This window comes from Gobio gobio, assembly GCF_949357685.1.
Source record: "Gobio gobio genome assembly, chromosome: 23".
NCBI lineage: Eukaryota > Metazoa > Chordata > Actinopteri > Cypriniformes > Gobionidae > Gobio > Gobio gobio.
The window spans coordinates 18,819,323-18,839,587 of NC_137119.1; the positions used below are offsets into that span (position 1 = coordinate 18,819,323).

At 36.9% G+C, this 20,265-nt stretch overlaps 1 protein-coding gene across 1 annotated transcript in view; it reads right to left on the minus strand.

Annotated features, from left to right (window-relative positions):
• The window catches only part of pou6f2 (POU class 6 homeobox 2), a 125,173-nt gene that overhangs the window by 11,418 nt on the left and 93,490 nt on the right, over positions 1-20,265 (minus strand). The window contains exons 6-7 of the mRNA XM_079805553.1: positions 14,619-14,756; positions 1,880-2,089 (exon numbers count right to left, since the gene is read on the minus strand). Coding sequence (XP_079661679.1) covers positions 1,880-2,089; positions 14,619-14,756 — 348 coding nt within the window. The remainder of the gene's footprint in view (positions 1-1,879; positions 2,090-14,618; positions 14,757-20,265) is intronic.

Consider the following 20,265-nt stretch of genomic DNA (forward strand, 5'->3'; position numbering starts at 1 on the left):
AGAACTGTCGACAGGTCTGTGAGAATTACCGAGCTTCGGTGGATCTCTTTGCCGCCACCGTGTTTGACAGCCATAAATTATCGCTGCATGAAAATGTTCGCGAGTCAATTTGAAACGCAGACGAATCCATAAACATTATTACAAATGCATTACTGCGTTTACGTCTGTGATCAAAGGTTTCAGTAAATATGACACAGAGTTGCTCCAACAGAAATGAGGTTGACCTATAGATGCTTTTATAGATGACTGCTGTAGATTATAGGGTGGGACGGGAGATAATATGCATGTCTCTATAGTCTCTTTTGTTTTGCACTGTTGTTAGGCTCTTTTCCTCTGTATTCTTACTTGTTTCTTGATTATTATTGGATATAGGAGTTTGACCATTGTTATTTGAGGATGATTTACATTAAAGTTTGATTATTGTTACGTATTATTATAGGTGCAAGCCTTTGAAATACAGTGTTACTGTTCGACTGGAGAGCTGTATTGGATTCTGTTGGCTATATGTGTTTTTGGCTATATTATGCTGTATCTTATAGGTTATTATGTAAAACACTATATTGCCAAAAGTATTGGGACACCCCATTATATCATTGAATAATCACTTCCATGGCCAAAGGTGTATAAAATCAAGCACCTAGGCATGCAGACTGCTTCTACAAACATTTGTGAAAGAATGGGTCGCTCTCAGGAGCTCAGAGAATTCAAGTGTGGTACTGTGTGATAGGTTGCCACATGTGCAATACGTTTTTTTCAGCATTTTAGCATTTGTGAAATTTCCTCACAACTAAATACTCTACAGTCAACTGTTAGTGGTATTATAACAAAGTGGAAGCAATTGGGAAAAACAGCAACTCAAGTAAAAAGGCCAAGTAAAATCACAGAGTGGGGTCAGCACATGCTGAGGCACACAGTGTGCAGAAGTCGCCAACTTTCTGCAGAGTGAATAGCTACACACCTCCAAAATTTATGTGGCCATAAGATTAGCTCAAGAACAGTGCGTAGAGAGCTTCATGGAATGGGTTTCCATGGCCGAACAGCTGCATCCAAGCCTTACATCACCAAGTGCAATGCAAAGTGTCGGGTGCAGTGGTGTAAAAAACGCCACCTCTGGACTCTAGAGCAGTGGAGACGTGTTCTCTGGAGTGACGAATCACGCTTCTCTGTCTGGCAATCCGATGGACGAGTCTGGGTTTGGCGGTAGCCAGGAGAATGGTACTTGCCTCACTGCATTGTGCCAAGTGTAAAGTTTGTTTTTCAGCGGTTGGGCTTGGCCCCTTAGTTCCAGTGAAAGGAACTCTTAATGCTTTAGCATACCAAGACATTTTGGGCAATTTCATGCTCCCAAATTTGTGGGAATAGTTTGGGGATGGCCCCTTTCTATTCCAACATGACAACTGCACAAAGCAAGGTCCATAAAGACATGGATGAGCGAGTTTGGTGTGGAGGAACTTGACGGACCTCAACCTGATAGAACACCTTTGGGATGAATTCGAGCAGAGACTACGAGCCAGGCCTTCTCATCCAACATCAGTGCCTGACCTCACAAATGTGCTTCTAGAAGAATGGTCAAAAAATCCCATAAACACACTCCTAAACCTTGTGGAAAGCTGAGTGAAGTGAACCTTGTGAAGCTGTCATAGCTGCAAAGGGTGGGCCCACTACATATTAAACCCTACGGATTAAGAATGGGATGTCTTTAAAGTTCATGTGCATGTAAAGGCAGGCGTCCCTAAACGTTTGGCAATATACTGTATTAGGATATATTAGGAATATTTTCTGGCATTTGAATGTATATGGCCTATTAAGCTTCACATAATTTCATGTCAATACACAACAGTAGTTTTTTAAATCATTGTTTTAAATGGTCATTACGTACCTGCTGTCCAGGTTTAATGGGTGACAGTGTGATTCCCTGGGTGTTGATCACTGGCAGGATCTGGTTGCCAATCACAGTGGCTATAATCTGACCCTGTGCATTGGTCAGCAGCTGTGGTGTGATTGGCTGGACCTGCAGGGAGGGAGTGCCGCCCCCTGATTGGCTGGAGGGTCCTACAGAGTTTGGCATCAGTGGGATTGTACCAATGATCTATAAAAATGGCAGGGGAAGAGAAATAAAATCCAGGTTAAACAATTCACTCGGTAATCAACAATATATAATCTATTCTGCAATCCTTGAATAATCAAACACAGAAAATAGTTAAGAATATTTAAATGTGCAGTAATGATAAATGTATACACACATACTACCACTGAAAAGTTTAGAGTAAGATGAATGTTTTTGAAACAGTGTATTTTGCACAACAAGGCTACATTGATTTAATTGCTTTTCCGTTTTAATATATTTTAAAATTTTATTTATTCCTGTGATGGCAAAGCTGAACTTTCAGGAGTTATTACCAAAGATTAGATATACAAAGACGGTGCACACATTGCTATGAATGGGATAAAGTGCAACATGCAATACAGCGAATAAAAGTCACTGCAGCTGCAGTTAGAAGCTCTGGCGCGCATTTTTTTTTGTCATGATTTGAGCGTTTAGAAAAACAATAATGAGACAGTTGTTAGATTTTATTCTTGATTTCAAATATAATTGTAAGCTTGGTGAAAAGCTTTGGAGAATTTGATATTTCCCCATTCAAAGAGATAGAAGCTATACTTGCATGACTGAAATATCTGCCCGAGAGGCATTTCAAAGATGGACACCAAGTGAAAGGATTTCCTTAAAGGGACTTTGGTCATTACTCATTACAGTCTTCAGTGTCACATGACCCTAGATAAAAATAAATACTCTAAAATGTATTTGAAATACATTTAATTTATGCTAAATATACTATAAATACATTTATATTTATGTACTCAATATAAATACCCTGCAATTGTACTTTTAGTATACTAAATTGGTATACTTAAAGTCTGCTAAATTGGAATGTATTTAATGCACTTTAGTTATCCATAAATAGTGCTGAGGTCCAACTAAAAATATATTTGATTGTGCTAAAGTGTAACTATTGCAAGTATACTTTAGGTGTACTTTAAATATCTTGCATTTAAATTATACAGTGATCATACTATCCTTAGTAATAGTGATATTAAACACTTTTTAGGCTTAATATTAAGAAATATGCATTGTGCAATAAAGAAGAACTCCAAATAAAGTTTAATTATAGTATTTATATCAGTAAGTCTCAAGCGAAATGTCAAGAAATATATTAATGGGTTAGAATGAAATAAATGTAGGCCAATTTTAATATATTTTGGCATAGGTTTTTTCACTAGGGGATCCTTCAGAAATCACTCTAAATTGCTGATTTGGAGCTCAAGAAACATTTCTTATTGTTATATTGAAAACATTTGTGCTCGTTACGGTTATTTTTCAACAATTTAATGCATTCTTGCTGAATACAAGTAGGCCTATTAATTTCTTTTAAAATATCTTACTGATTGATTGATTATATATCTTACTCAAGCATATTAACTTATACAGAAACAGTCTTATATATGCTACAGAGTATTAATTCTTTGCCAGCCACCACCAGTGTTATTGATCATTTTTAACAACATTTTCATGGCCCCCAGAATATTTTGTTGTATGAATATCTGAAAATGCAATATGTCAACTGAAAGAACAGAGCCTCTACTTTTATTCTACCTTCATGCATTATTTTTATCAACACTTGAATGTGGGTGCATGAGTTTCGTAAAAAAAAGCAACATTTTGAGCAAAAGGCTGAGAAAATTACATTTTTGTCAAAGACTACGTTTGGATCGGATTCAGAGCGATGATCAAAACACAGATGGAGTAGATCCACAACAGTCCATCAACACCTCTAATGCTTGCACAGTCCTAAAGCTCATCCTGGATCGAAATTTCATTCAGTAACATTAAGTAGTTTGGATTTATATGCTGTTTAATGTTGATGATCGTGTTCTTTTACATATGCATATAATTACATATGATATCGCTTGCTTCTGTATCTTCTTTTCATGTGTTTTGATCAGAAGATTTAGTACCCTTTCAGATCATAGCTCATAGCACCCCCTACCTTATAACAGCGAAAACACGGAAAGCCAGAAAATTCCGTCAATGGTCGGGAAGAGTTTTCTCACAAATGATGGAAATTTCCGTAAACGCGGGGAAAGAGTTAAACGAGATGTAGGCCTACATGCCAAAAATTGAAGTTACACTCATAATCTTTGTACCTGACAAAACAACAAAGACATCAAACAAGAGTACTTCATACACTCTGAGGACCTCATCAGTGTCAGAGTATCAAAGCCCTCAGATTTTACCAGATAGAGGGCTACTTAGTACTGGGTGGAGAAAATAGACTGTATAACCGTTTTATTTTTGAGAGAGGCTTGAAAGACATACACACTCATACATTACCACTTGCAGTGAACCACAAACCTAGCTGAACGTACATAGTCGACACACAGACACAAGTATGTGCACATGAAAGCCCCCCACACAAAATGTGCTCTCTGCTCCTCTCTAAAGGTCAGGCTCTGAGTACCTTTATGTGTGCTGGTGCACACCACTGACTGTATTATCTATCGTAAGACCAGAGGAAAACTGTGTGTGTGTGTGTAATGCAGAGAAGGGCCGAGTTAACAACGTAGCCTCTTAACCACTCGTCCCCCAATAACGCACACACACACACACACACACACACACATGAATAATTCTGGTCCTAGTATAAGGGATGCCCTCCTCCCACAATCCTTTTCACTGGTCTTCTGCACCCCCTTTCTCCAGTTGTCACAGATCAAAGGCCGTAACCCTTTGTAGCTGCACTGTTTTACCTCTCAAGGCCACGGCTTCAATGAGCCATGTAGAACAACAACGCTGGAGAAAAGGACTCAACGCCTCCTCCCGACACACAACAAGGGTTTATGTCAGTGGAACCGCAAGACTTAACGCCTCTTTCATCCAGTGCACCACAACTATACTCACAAAATACTCTAATGCAGGAGATCAAAATGCTTGAGTCAAGTAACTGTGTAATAAATGTTTATTTTTTACTCATAATACACATACACATCAAAACTGACACCTGTTCTGTTAAAATGTTTTTGAGTCGGTAAGATTTTGTTTTTGAAAGAAGTCTCTTATGTTCATCGAGGCAGCATTTATTTTTTATCAAAAATACAGTAAAAGCAGTAATATCGTGAAATATTATTACAATTTAAAAGAAGTCTTCTAGTATATATTATATTTTAATATATGTTAAAAGGTCATTTATTCTTGTGATGACAAAGCTGAATTTTCAACATCATTACTCTAGTCTTCAGTGTCACAATCATTCAGAAATCCTTCTGATTCGATGCTCAAGAAACGTTTTTCAATATGTTGAAAACTACTGTAGTTTTTGGGAAACTGTGATCCATTCTTTCAGGATTCTTTGATGAATAGAAATGTCAAAAGAACAGCATTTATTGGAAATAGAAATCTTTTGTAACATTATAGATATATTTTCTGTAAATTTTGATCAATTTAACACATCCTTGCTGAATAAAAGTATTAATTTATTTTATTAAAAATCTTGACGACCCCACACTTTTGAACGGCAGTGTAAATGTTACTGATCTTATGCAAGATTCATAATTGCACATTCTTCCATGGAGGACACCTGTTTGTCTTTGTGATCAAAATATAATAACTTGCCCCACCTTTAAAATGACTTCTCTTTTCAGGTGACATCACCAAGGCATCTTAATTTTCAACCAATGGGTGCCAGTTGTGTTTCTGGAGTAGAGTAGTGCTATCCACCTCTTTCCTATGCCCCATGACACTTTGCACAAATTGTGGGAGTAACTTCTGTTTAACTCTAAATAATCTGTGAATGGTTCGCTCTATGAACGCAATAATAAGCATTTTCCAAAACTGGGTACAATGAGATGACATTATTCTACTCACCCTTCAACCATCAAACATTAAAAGGACATTTAAAAGTATATCATAAATTAAATCGGGAGAATTGACCACAAATGTGCAGTATACATTGTCTTCGGAATACAAAGGAAAAAAGAAAATTAATAAGGACCTAAATAATTAAGCAACTAAAAAAGCTCTTTCCATAAATATTCTTATTATATCATGTCACATTAAAATACCAAACATTACATTATCCTCCTAGCATCAGGAAATAGAAAATTAAGGAAATGTTACAGAATGTGTCAGAATTAGCCTCTGAAAAGAACATGCTCTCTGTGGCCGTGTCCGCATTTGCGCATTTGAGTCTCTTTTACACTGATAAGAAAAAAGCATGATGGTGAAGTCGCCGCGACTTTGCCAACCCCTGGGAGTTAAGTTGGTCAAACTGAGGATTATTTGTAGTGCGAGTCGTGACCTTATGATTTGAAATAATTTGTTTCAGTCTTTTTACATGGAAAAATCCCCTATAATCTAAAACGCAGTAGGCTTGTTAGGAAAAAGGTGGATACAACTACATGTTAGTTCAGTTAATTAAAAAAACAAAAAAATGTCAAGCACAGCACTTTATTTCATGATTGAATATTTTTCATATGACACATAATGCTAGTAAAATGGGCTGTAAATACTGTTTTATGTATTTACACTTGGCTTAGAGGCAGGAGGTTATTGTTTGAAAATTCTAATTTAAATCTGCCTTGAATCAAAACAAAAGCTCAATATTAAGTTAATTTAAAGTTAAGTCCCTCCCACATTAAAACGTAAGTAACATTAAAATGTAATGTACAAATACTCTCTAAATGACTGTCCACCAATGTTTGTTTTAATGGCTTTGATTAATTTGATTAAGTTTGTGTTTACGTAGTATATGTGTGTGTGTACTGTGTAAAATTAATAGGCATATATAACACACATGTATACAGTATTTAATATTTACATTTTTATATATAAAATAATTATATATAATATAAATATATGCACAGTATATACATGCAAATATTTCTTAAATATATACACATTTTTGCCACCAAGAAAAAAGGTTGAAGACCTAGTGTAACGCACATTGAGCTGTGGTGCTCATGTGAGAGTTGCAAGTTCAAGTCTATAATAAAAGGGTAACCCCCCCCCCCAAAAAAAAAACAAAACAAATAAAACCAATAGGAACAGAAACGTTAAAAAGATTTTTTCTGCTATACTGAGTGTGTGCACATGTCTGATATACCATCTAGACTGAAAAAAAAAACATTGATCTATCGCATTTAATTTACCCTCACCTGCCAGTGGACCCCCAGCTGCGCTAACAAGCTCTGCATCTGTATAATCTCTGACCGTTCCTCTCCTCTGCCTGTTCCCTCCTCTCTTTGACATAATGACGATGGAGCGGTGGAAAAAAGGAGGGCTGACTATGTGTAATTCACCCTCACCACGGCTCATTTGGTTGCGTTGCTTCGCATTAAGCGACAGATAATTTATCTCTCTCTCTCCCTCCCTCCGCTGCTCTTTATCGCTCCCTCTCAATCCTCCGCGGCCCTCTCTCCTGCCACTTAGCATATTTTATTGTGCGGTGTGGCGCTCGTGTCCCCCGACATGGCATTTGCATGCCGTCTTGTCTCAGGGCTTGTTCCGCTCAATTATTCACTCTCATTGGACTAAGTGGCTGCTCTAACACGAGCAATAATACAGCACACGAGCTGACAGCTACATACTGTCCCGGGCTGCTCTGAATAGCCACGTTCACTGCGCTCTCAGCTTACTGTGGCATACAAGACCTTGTTTTTACAATTGCATTAACTGAATTTTGCACTGTAAAAACAAAACAAGTCAATAATTTATGGCATGTCTACAAAATATTATAAGGATTCAGAGTTTTGATTTCTTTCACTAGTTTAATTATGCAATCAATTATACTATAAGCCTGTACTTTGCTTCCCAGCATGCACTGTGACAAGACTAAATTATGCAGTTTACCGTTATTGTTTTATTGTCTGCTACATGTATGCATGTCTAGTTGAATATTTATGTCAAGGCTAGTTAAATAAACATTCTAGATAACACCGAACAAAATCAATCTACTCTATATGGAGCCTAAATGAGGATTAAAATTGATTTCAAATTCAGAAATAAAACTTAAAGGGGTAGTTCACCCATGCAAAAATAAAAAATCTGTCATCTGAAATGGCGTTCCAAACCTGTATGACTTCTTCTGTGGAACATAGTGCTGTCAAATCGACTAATCGTAATTAATCGCATAAAAAAGTTTGTGTTTACATAATATATGTGTGTGTACTGTGTATAATTATTATGTATATATAAATACACACATTTCAGTCATGTATTTACTTAAGAAATATTTACATATATATTATATAATTTATATTATATATAAATATTTTATATGTAAATATAACACTTTTCTTAAATATATTCATGCATGTGTGTGTGTATTTATATATATACATAATAATTATACACAGTTTGGTGATTTTGGATTCGATTAATCATGATTAATTGATTTGACAGCCATTTTGAAAGTCAATTTTGAAAAGAAAAAAAATATCTATGGAATCCAAATGTAGTCAATGGAATTTAATGTTGTTTTGGACCACATTGACTTCATCATTAGATTAACAAAAATTATTTAAAATTTCTTCTTTTATGTTCCTCAGAATATGTAGGCATGAGGGTGAATAAATGATGACTATATTTTCATTTTTGAGAGAACTACCCCTATAAGTTTTTAGGTTGATGTGAGTTGAAATTGTTTATGTATGTATGATGTTTGTCTAAAATAAAGCAGCTACGCTGGAAAAAAAATTATGCAGAAGGACAAATTAAATTTAAAATTGTTTCCATCAATGTCTGACATGTTAGAGTTGACATGTTCCTCATGAATCCTTATAAGTAGCAAATAAAAATCCATCTGATTTTGTCAAACCGTGTGAAACATATGTGGACTTTGCCTGTGACTCGATCACGTTGGGTGTTTGATATAAACAATCTCCTGAAACATCGTCAACCAATCCAGCATGAGCCTGTGCTACGCTCTTAAATCTGATCATGTATTTTGTCCGCATGAGAAACACCTGCCTGATATGGCAGGAGATAAAATAATTACTATGAAGTAAATTCTAAAGGGTCCATATATTGTGTCATACGTCTGTTTTTGACTTGCTTTTGTACCTCTGCACTTTATATGTGCTTTACACTGTGGTGAGCGTTCATCTCCCTTCCTACTTTTTTTTCTCTCTCTGTTTCTCCTCTTTGAGCAGAACTCATTAGGATTATACTGGCAGTGATTCCCTGGGAATGTCATCTCTTCCTGCAGCCAGGCCAATCTTCAGTGTTAGCCATGGCCGCCAGGCAATATCCCTGCCCATTTTCTGCCCTACTGCCCGCTGTTTGGAGGGGAATAGGATGGGGACACATATTGAGAGAGAATTCCAAACTTCTAACACCCGTCACTGTGAAAGAAACACAGATCAGAAACGGTCAAACACTGCATTTGCTGATGCAGTCTTGGTCAAAGTTATCAACTGCTTAGCAATATGGTTAAATAACAAGAAATTATTTTCTTATGGATAAAATTATATCAAAAGATCAACGGAAAATTATTAACATGACTTCTGGACTTTATTGGTAAGACAGTTTATGCTTAAACAGTAACACTATGGGCCCTATTTTAACAACCTGAGCGGATGGTCTGAAACACATGGCACAGGGTGTGTCCGAATCCACTTTTGCTAGCTTAACGATGGAAAAAACGGTTGGCGCCAGGCGCATGGTCCAAAAGGGTTGTACCGAATCTCTTAATGAGTCATGGGTGTGTTTTGGGTGTAACTTGCAATAAACCAATCAGAGTCTCATCTCCCATTCCCTTTAAAAGCCAGTTGCACTTGCACCATGGCGGATTCGCTATTTACATGGCAGAGAGGAATCCTTTTATTTTTAATATTTAAAAATGTTTGTGTGCTGCTGCGTGTCCCTGTGTGTGTAATAAGCAGAGTGTTCGCACGCTGTGCATCAGCCTATAGGCGCATATTACTAACGCGCCTTTTAAAAAAAACACAAAAATACTGCGCTATTGACTTTAGACCAGGTTTTTGTTGGTCAATGGTGCAGTTGTTTTCACCTGCCTCAAAATAGCAACACACCAACAATGAACCTGAACACACCTCGTTTTCAGACCAGCACGCCCATGGGCGAACAGATGGGCGCAAGTGCACTTGCTATTTAAACAACGTGGCGCTGGACGTGAAAATGTTAACTGCGTCGGGCTGAAACTAGCCAAAAACACTTTTGCCTCGCCTGGCGTCGCATTGCGCCGAGTGTATGATAGGGTCCTATTTCTGTCATGACAACTCTCGGAGCTATTGGTATTTGGTCTTTCCGGAATAGATCTGCTACGTTGCTGCAGAGAAAGTACAGAGACGTGCTACTGTCAATACATTCACAGATATGCTGCTGCTATAACATGCATGAAATAACCCCCGTAGCATATCTATACAGGTGGAGCGGGGGTAGGTGAAGGGCTTCTGGAAGCGCGCTGCAGACTACACTACCAGTATTTGAATGTTGAGCCGCAGCTCATTGGCCGCTGAAGCAACAGCAACCAATCAGCTGCGCTATGAGATGATGTGATTGCTACCAGTTGAGTTAAGGACCTATCAGCCTGCGCCATTTAGAGTTTCATGACAGAACTTGGTATATTATGTGTCCATTTTATTCATATTGCATATTAATATAATGAATCCAATTATACGACAATTATAATTTTTAAAGTAAGATATATACAACCCAAAAATCAAGGATAGGTGTAACCAAGTTGAAAATTCAAAGGAGGGAGATGTGTAAAGCCAAACGGTGTTAAAAGAGCTGGGAATTTTGCCCCTGCTATCAGTCAGGCCCAGAAGAGACTGCTAAAGTCATTGTGGTGAAAAACTTTCATCTTCCTACTCATTTGATCCTAAGCAAAAAAAAAAAAATGTGTTTCTTTTCCATCTAAAAGACGAATGACTAGACTTGAGAGTGGATGGCAGCGGACCGTTTTAGCAAATAGTGCTGTAATATCTGCTGATGTGATGTCCATTATTTTATTTTTCTTCTTCTCACAAATATTTTAGGCAACAATAAAAATAACTACCTAGGTTCGCTGATTAACGTAATTAAAGTCAATTTTTTTTTTACAATTAAATGAAAGAAAAAGCGAAATTTTGATTTTAGGCCCATCCAGGTCTTCATCTCCTTTTAATTTAGGTTTTATCTCCGCCACTGTTCAACCTAATGTAAGGAATCTGGGGGGGGGGTTACATTTTGAAAAACAAATCAGTTCAGTGGTAAAGGGCAGGTTCTTTCATTTGAGATCGATTGCGAAATTAAAGTTTTTGTCTCCAAAAGATTTAGAGACCGTAATCCACTCCTTCATAACATCATGGCTTGCCTCAAACTACAATCTCTCGCCTGCAAATTGTCCAAAAAAAGAGAGATCACATTTCTCCTATTTTAGCGACTTTACATTGGCTTCCTATTAAGTTTAGAATCGACTTTAAAGTTGCAGTATTTGTGTGCAAGGCTCTATCTGGTGTTGCACCAAAATACATAAGTGACCTTCTTATTCCTTACACTCCCCAAAGAACTCTTAGGTCTTGTAATCAGCTTCTTTTATCTGTCCCCCGTTTTCGCTGTAAAACTAATGTTGGCCTTCTCTGCTGCAGCACCTAAACTCTGGAACAGTCTGCCCTTCAATGTGAGGTCTGCTCCTTCATTAGCCAGTTTTAAATCAGCTCTTAAATACCAGGGACATTTAATATTCACAAAGACCTGTTGCCTGACAAAGACCTGTTGGTCGAAACGTTGCAATAAATTGGAGCAATTAAATCAGTGTGCGGACATCACATTTGTTTTTTGCTTTCAGTTATTTATTTTGTCCTGCACCTGTTTGGGTTTGAGGATGTGCACACCTTTATTTTTTGACTTTTAATATTCAACAATATTATTTTATCTGCCTGCATTGACACCATTGTATGAGAACTGAACTGAGCTGCTGTATAGATAAATTAACTGAATTAATAAATAATGATTTTTACAACGGAAATGAATCAACACTGAATTTACTTAAGCTGGACTATGACACTATTTTCTTCCAGAGCTTCTGTACAGCCAAAACAAACTTTGTTGCATTATTTTCCTGTTTTCACTGTAAAGCTGCTTTGAGACAATCGGTACTGTAAAAAGCGCTATATAAATAAAGGTGCCTTTGGGAAAGGTGACATTCACTATACTATATTTCCTTCTTCAATTGTAACCATTAACACTCAATCCTCCACAAACACAATGCACATCCTTTTCTAAGACACCATAGCAACCTTTCATCCCAAACGAGGCAATATTCAGCTGTGTAGCAGCTGAGGGAAAACTCTGCCACTTATAGACTATATGCTTAAAGCAACATGTCCAGAATTGTGTTATTTTAGTAATCTACTATCAGGCCAACATTAACCTAAGCCTAAGAGCTAAATCAACAAAGACTGCTTCAGTCTAAAACAACACATAGCCTCATCCCTTTACTTCAACCTTTTCCTTTTCTTTTTTTGGTCTATGGCAGCATCTGCTGCTCCCCTGGCCACGTCTGCGGCCTGTATTAGTATCATATTAATGTTAAAAGCAAAAGAAGGGCAGGGGAAGAGGCTCAAAAGGGTGGTGGGTGTTTTAGCAGGCTCAAACTGAATAATGTGCCTCAGTAATAAGGTCGAGTGCAGAGCCTGTAGCCCTGGGCTTTGACCGTCTCAGTGACCTGATTATGTCAGCCAGTGTCAGCCGCTACGACACTACAAACACAGCGCATCCCATCAACGGCATTGCCATGCCAATACGTCCAGCCAAGCCCTGCAGGCACTTTCAGTATAGACAAGGCCATACCAGTTTGTTAAGTAACATCTACCGTACACATGCACACACTTGCCGTGTTCTCACATGACTGACAATTTATCACTGAACAAGTGCAGGATATCATTTGTTTTAATGCAGACAAGAACTGTGCATTAATCTTAAAAAAATACAATGGTTATACCTGAAAAAAGTGGTTCTTAACCATTTTTTTAATATTGGACATAATGCGGTGACCCAACATTGTACCAAAAGGGAAAGAAAATAGTTTTTACTGCAAAAGAAATATAATTGGTAACACTTCACAACAAGATTTCATTAGTTAACATTAGTTAACTACTTTAGTTAACATGAACTAAGATTTAACAATACTTATATATGTGTCAAATTTTTATAATAATAAAAATGAAATACAAAAAATAAAATAATACACATTTTATATACAGTATATGAGGATTGGGGTTGGTAAGATTTTTTTTAATGTTATTGAAAGAAGCAAGGCTGCATTTATTTGATCAAAAATACAAGAAAGAAACAGTAATATTGTGAAATATGATTGCTATTTAAAATAACCTTTTTCTATTTTAATATCTTTTAAAATGTAATTTATTCCAGTGATGCAAAGCTGAATTTTCAGCATCATTACTCCAGTCTTCAGTGTCACATGGTTCTTCAGAAATCAGTCTAATATGAATTAGAATCTCAAGAATAGAATAGAGCTGAATAGAGCTCAAGAAATATTTATTCTTATTTTCAATGTTGAAAATGGTTGTGCCAATTAATGTTTTTGTGGAAACCGCTTTTGTAACATTATGTCTTTACTGTCACTTTTGATCAATGTGATTAATCCTTGCTAAATAAAAGTAAAAAAAAAAAATCTTACTGAACACAATCTTTTGAATGGTAGTGTATGTTTATTAAATATATTTGTGTGTACTTAAATGTATATATCCACATGCATCTGCCAAATGTGGCCAGTTTCTACTAGATTATAGATGAGTTTGATTTGACGCATTGTCTTTAACGTCATCAACAAAAGATATGGAGACCATTTTCTCTACCCTGTTAAAAGTTGATAAGCCGATTTATTGTTTTGTCCTCACTGTGCATATGGTTCCTTTTACATATAAAACCTCATTAGATATTTCTGATTACATTTACAGCCAAAACTGTTAAAAGCACCCATAAAGCCTTCAATAAGAGTGGGTCGGCTACCTAAAGAGGCCCACAGTATGCAATTTCTCAAACAATGCTTTCCATTGTATTATAGAAGAGAAAGTGTCAATGTGAGGAGGGGAATGAGACAAGGGTTAAGGTAAATAATGCTGTTTGTAGCGTGAAAGGGCACATTGGCTATACAATCTTTCCTTTAATATGGGAGCGGTGCGCACCTGCGATAAGATGATTCATTAGATAGGGCCCTGGTCTGACAAGCCTCATCGTTCAAGCCTCTGGATACTGATGGAACAATTCTGCAGCCGGCCCCGTAAATATGACAAGGTCAGCATTTTATCCCCTGCACTCCCACACTGCTGTCCAATCTAAACACAACGCCCCTCTCTGGCTCGCTCTAACATGGCTAAAGACAGGGCACGAATGTCAGTACTGAAGACTGGATCTGAGTAACATTACACTAATAAAGAAAGTCATGTTCATACCACTTCAGAACTCTCTTCTCCATGTTTACTTGTACTTTGTCTTATACGTAGTTGTACGATTAATGTGCGGCAGACTTTAGCTTACATGTGCATTTCATGTGGGCATCATCTTTTAAATGTGCTGTTTGTTTGTTTGTATGTACCTGTCCTTGTGCATTGGTGACCAGTTGTCCAGTGACCCCCTGCAGGCTGGAGAGAGCGTTACCAAACACCTGTGACCCGGCAATTGAACCCATCGCTGCTGCTGCGGCAACCGCTGCCTGGCTGGCCAGAGGGTTGAGCTAAGGAAGTGAACACAGAATGAAAAACTAATGATTCGTCAAATTGATTACAGTAAGAAACAAATTAATTCTGCAGCTGTCTTTTTTACAAAAGATCTTAAATATGGTGACAGCTTTAAAATAGATACATTTATACCTAATTGAACCAATAATACTTGGGTCATCAATAATACTAATCAATAATACAGTATCAAGTCAAACAAAAACTGAAATGAAGCACATCCATATTTTGTGTTTAATGTATTAAAAATAAAGATGTTACATGGATGAACCATATGAGGGTGAGTAAATTATAGAATTTTCATTTTTGGGTGAACTATTCCTTTATACATTCCTTTATATGTTTGTACATACACACATATATATTACAGTAAATAAAATAAAGAAAACTGTGAAACTGAATGAACACATGCCATTTTCATTGTTTTTTTTGTTTTTGTTTTTCAAAATAAAGCTAATTTTGTTCAAAAAAGCGGCATTAAAGTAAAAATGTTCCAATTTTTCAATTAAAAACATTCAATAACAGCTTAAAGGATTTTTTTTCTAGTTAAATTGGACACACTTTATATTAGGTGGCCTTAACTACTATGTACTAACATTTTAATTAATCATTTGATACAATGCACTTATTGTGTACATACATAATTTTACATTGTACTTACATTAAAAAAAATACCTGCATGTAATTACGTCTGTAATTAATTTCTGTAGTTACATTTGTAATTACACAGTTGACACTTCCTTTACACCTAACCCTACCCTTAAACTTGCCCATACCACCACACCTGTCCCTAACCCTACCCGTATCCCACCTCAATATCAGCAAAGGTGTTTTGCAATACAATTTGAACACAGTAAGTACATTGTACTTATTTTTTGATGTAAGTACATAGTACTTAAGGCCACCTAATATAAAGTGGGGCCGTTACTCCCCAGTAATGAGTGTGAATATTCCATATTATCTACTCCTGACAGACAGACAGACAGACAGACAGACAGACAGACAGACAGACAGACAGACAGACAGACAGACAGAGAGATAGATAGATAGATAGATAGATAGATAGATAGATAGATAGATAGATAGATAGATAGATAGATAGATAGATAGATAGATAGATAGATAGATAGATAGATAAGATAGATAGATAGATAGATAGATAGATAGATAGATAGATAGATAGATAGATAGATAGATAGATAGATAGATAGATAGATAGATAGATAGATAGATAGATAGATAGATAGATAGATAGATAGATAGATAGAAGGCAGACAGACAGACAGATTTTTTTACTCTCACCTCGTGTTAATAACACACGCAAGCCCACATACAAACGCACAAGTGAATAAATAAATCAAGCTAACCTCCTAATAAGCCAGGTGAATGCAGTGCTTATTTGGTAGCAGGGCTGCAGAATACAGGCTTATTAGGTTCTTTAAGTAGATCAAGAGCTCACGCAGGACTGCACACAGAGTCCCCAATTACTCATCACAATGAGGCAGTAATGGAAACAGCGCTCCGAGCAGACAGAGGAGAACAGGCGCGGTGACAGCAGTCAGAAAGAGTAAAAAAATACAGCATATCCTAATGGCAGTCAACAGTGATATAGACAGCAGGTTATTTCTGAAATCAAATTGCTATTCTTTTTTTGACAAGTTCTGAGTTTGCTTTTGCTACGAATCACAAAGCGTATAATCCCAAAAGATGCTGTCAGAACAAGAGTTCACAGGTTTACGGTGATGATATTTTTGATGCCACTGTGCTTTAAAGGGATAGTTCACCCTGTAATTAAAATTCTGTCATCATCTATTCACCTTCAAGGCGTTCCAAACCTGTAGAACTTTCTTTTTTCTGTGGAACATCAACGTAAAAATTGGAATATTACGCACTTTACAAGTTTTAAGGCTTCAAAAAGGACACACACTACCATTCAAAAATCTCTTATGCTCACCAATGCTGCATGTATTTGATTAAAATAACAGTTTTCTATGTTATTATATTTTATAATGTAATTTACACCAGTCAGCATCATTACTCCCATCTTCAGTGTCACATAATCATTCAGAAATCATTCTAATATGCTGATTTGGTGCTCAAGAAACAGTTGGTGGAAACCATGATATTTTTAAAAGAACATAATTTATTTGCAATAGAAATCGTATCTGTTTTATTATAATGTCTTTACTGTCACTTTTGATCAATTGAATGCATCCTTGCTAAATAAAAGTATTAATTCCTTTAAAAAAATCTTACTGACCCCAAACTTCTGAATGGTACTGCATTACAAGCTCTTCTTGGCATGTTACATGAGCATTATTTGTGCCTTTGAGTCATATCTTTTGAATGAATCAGTTTGTTAATGAATGGGATTTATCAGTATCTCGAGTTCGATCCTTTTGAATCCTTAACAACCTTTAATTACACGTAAAAGCATGACCAGAACATTCTATTCTATTTCCTTTGTATTTCATGGAAAAAGAATGATATAAGGGTGAGTAAATGATGAAGGAATTTTAATTTTGGGGTGAACTAAAGAAGTAGCAGGAGGAACTAAAGAAGTAACCGTCTCTTAACAAATTTTAGCCCATATTCCTGTTTCCTGTCTCCTCAGTCCGCACCCCCCATCTCTCAGCAGGGGCCATTCAGCTTTGTTAAAGTGAGAGCATTCAGCTGCCATTCATCTTTCATCTTATCACACCATCATATATTACCAGGCTCTCTGAAATCAAATGATGAGAAAATACCACGGAGCGATCAATACTTTTTCATTGACAGTAAAGGTTAAGCACATTAAGAATGACACCGCATTTGTCTTATGAAATCATATTTCATGTTGGTGGCCTAAAATTGGCTGAGATTGATACTATGTCCCCTGGACTGAAAGTCACCCTTTTTTTATCACTAATCACAGAAATCGCCTCTTTGTGGCCGGCGTTTCTTTGTCCTTCTGCAAAAGTCAAGTGCCAGTTGATAATATCAGCGACCCAAAATGTTAAGGGCAACGATTTTAGCTCCTCAATGCCTCACCATGTGGCTATTGTGAGCGGTAAAAGCTCTAGGAGACTTCAGGCCATTTCAGCCTTTCATCTTTAGCATTTGTCAAGAGATTTGCAAATGATTCTTCTGTATGCAGAGGCAACATGGAGATGCTACTTAAAAACAATTGGCAATTATTTTGCAATATGTTTCAAATGATATGCTCAGCCTTTTCATTGTTGTGCATTAGTATAAATTCAAACTGCTTGCGATTTCCTGCCGAGTAACCCAGTGACACCGTGAGTGCTTATGCTGTTAAACAGAAAAGGAGAATAGCTTTGTGGTTGCAGGAAAGGTGCCTGTGTAGAGAGCATCTTATCTTGGGCTAACATCTTCAGATAATAAAAACATGTATTTCTGAGAGGGGTGAGATGCAGAGAGAAAGCGTGCGCGCGAGAGAGAGATGGACAAGGATGGCAATATCAAGCAGGGATTGAATTCATAGATAATCCTCTCACCCTATCTGAGGGCAAACACTCTCTTTTTCTCTCCCCTTCACTCTCTCTTTGACGGAGAAGATGAAACACGTTCTCCTGGAATGATAAGAAGGCCAGTGAATTATATGAGCTGATACATATAGGATCATCTTTAGTGATCCACTGACATCTGAATCTGCTTAAGTTCATTTCCTAGCTTAACTTGAAAAGAGAGTCAAACATTGTTTCAGAGGAAGTATCTTAAGGAAGTATCTTAAAGATGAAGGACCTTGGCCCAAATATGGTCTCATTCATTTTTTCATTTTTACATTTTGATTACCTTTGTCATCATCTAACACTCACTCAAAGTACATAAAAACATTAATAATTTAATAACAGTTAAATGCAATCTTTAGCAAATCTCAAAATGAATATGTATTTTCATACTGTTCTTTCTAATGCTTGGAATTTATCACTTTAAGCATACATAGGTTTAGCTTTGAGTGTTTATTTGTAATTTATTTAGACAAAATAGCATACATTAAAAACGTGGTCCTTTATCAGTTTCCGGTCATAGCATATATTGGTATGAGACAGAATTGTAATATCGGAGCATTCTTATAATTTTCATTTTGAGGACATGCACACCATGAAAAAATAATGCAATCAATGATTAAGATTATTTATTTAATAAACTGTACGCATGTCAAGTAAACTGTGTTAAATACTATATGCCAAAGAGCCTAGACTGTTGTCTTTATATTTTGGCATATATGGAGAAGGGCTTATTGTCCGGTTATTGTTTACCATTTCGATCAATAATATTTAAGCCCATTATAAAACACTCAGCAGCACAGCGGGGCAGATTAAGACTCTCTAACTTGGGGGGCAGCAGGAAGGAGACTTGCAGGGGATTGCAGTGTTTGTCATCTAAACAGGTGATTTTCCGGCAGGCTGCCTCCACTTGGAGACATGTGGGGAGGCAGGAAACCGCGTTACTGCTCCACTATTTGTGTTGATTGTATCTTTGTGTGTGGATCTAAACAGCTGGCATCCTTTTTACAGAAAAACAGCAGGTAAACCTCTGGGTAAATGTGACAAAACGCCTGTTCTTTCACACCCTCTCTTTTTCTCCTCTTGAAGAAGTGGAGGTTAAAGTTGAAGGGGTTTGAGGAGAGGACTTGTTCTAATGAGATGTTCTAACTGTAGCTTCCCAAGTTACAAACTTATCATAATTTAACTTATTGATCAAGCTACCCTTTTGAAGATGTAGCTGCACTACTAAGCTACTGTTCTTGATTCAACACTCCTGAATAATTATCGTCTCTAAAATCAAATTTTTGTCAAAAGTTTTGGAAAAGGTTGTGTTTAGCTAGCTTTCTTCATTTTTAAATGATCATGGTACTTTTGATAAATATCAATCTGGCTTTAGAAAACAGCACGGTACAGAGTCTGCATTGCTCAAAGTATTAAATGACTGCTTTCTGTCGATTCCGGAAAATGTACTGTTCTAACTTGCAGCCATCGACACTCTTGATCATGGCATCCTTTTGAATTGTTTACAGCTCATTGGGATCCAGGGTTGTGCTTTAAATTGGTTCCCTTCATATAGGACCTTTTCTGTGGCAATTATTCGTCATCTCGTGCATCAGTTTTGTATGGGGTTCCACAGGGCTCAGTTTTGGGTCCAGTTTTATTCTTCATTAAACATGCTTCCTTAGTATGCCATTTTTAGGAAATATAATATTTCATACCACTGTTATGCAGAGTGTTACTTTCCCTTTGTGGCAAACAGGACGAGGCCAAAAGCCGTGAGAATGGAGCAAGTTTTATCACTGAGGAGCTTCAGAAACATAAAAGGAGGAGTGTCGACAGTGAAGAACGTGAGAGAACCAGGCCTGGACAATTTTTTTATGTTTGTGCGGCAGTCGTCCCACTTTCGTTTTGTGTTTGTTTATTTTATTATTAAAGTGTGTGAAACGTTTGCCGGTGCCAGCCTCCTCCTTCCCTGAACTACTAACTTTGCTACACCCTTACATCTAAAGGATGTTTC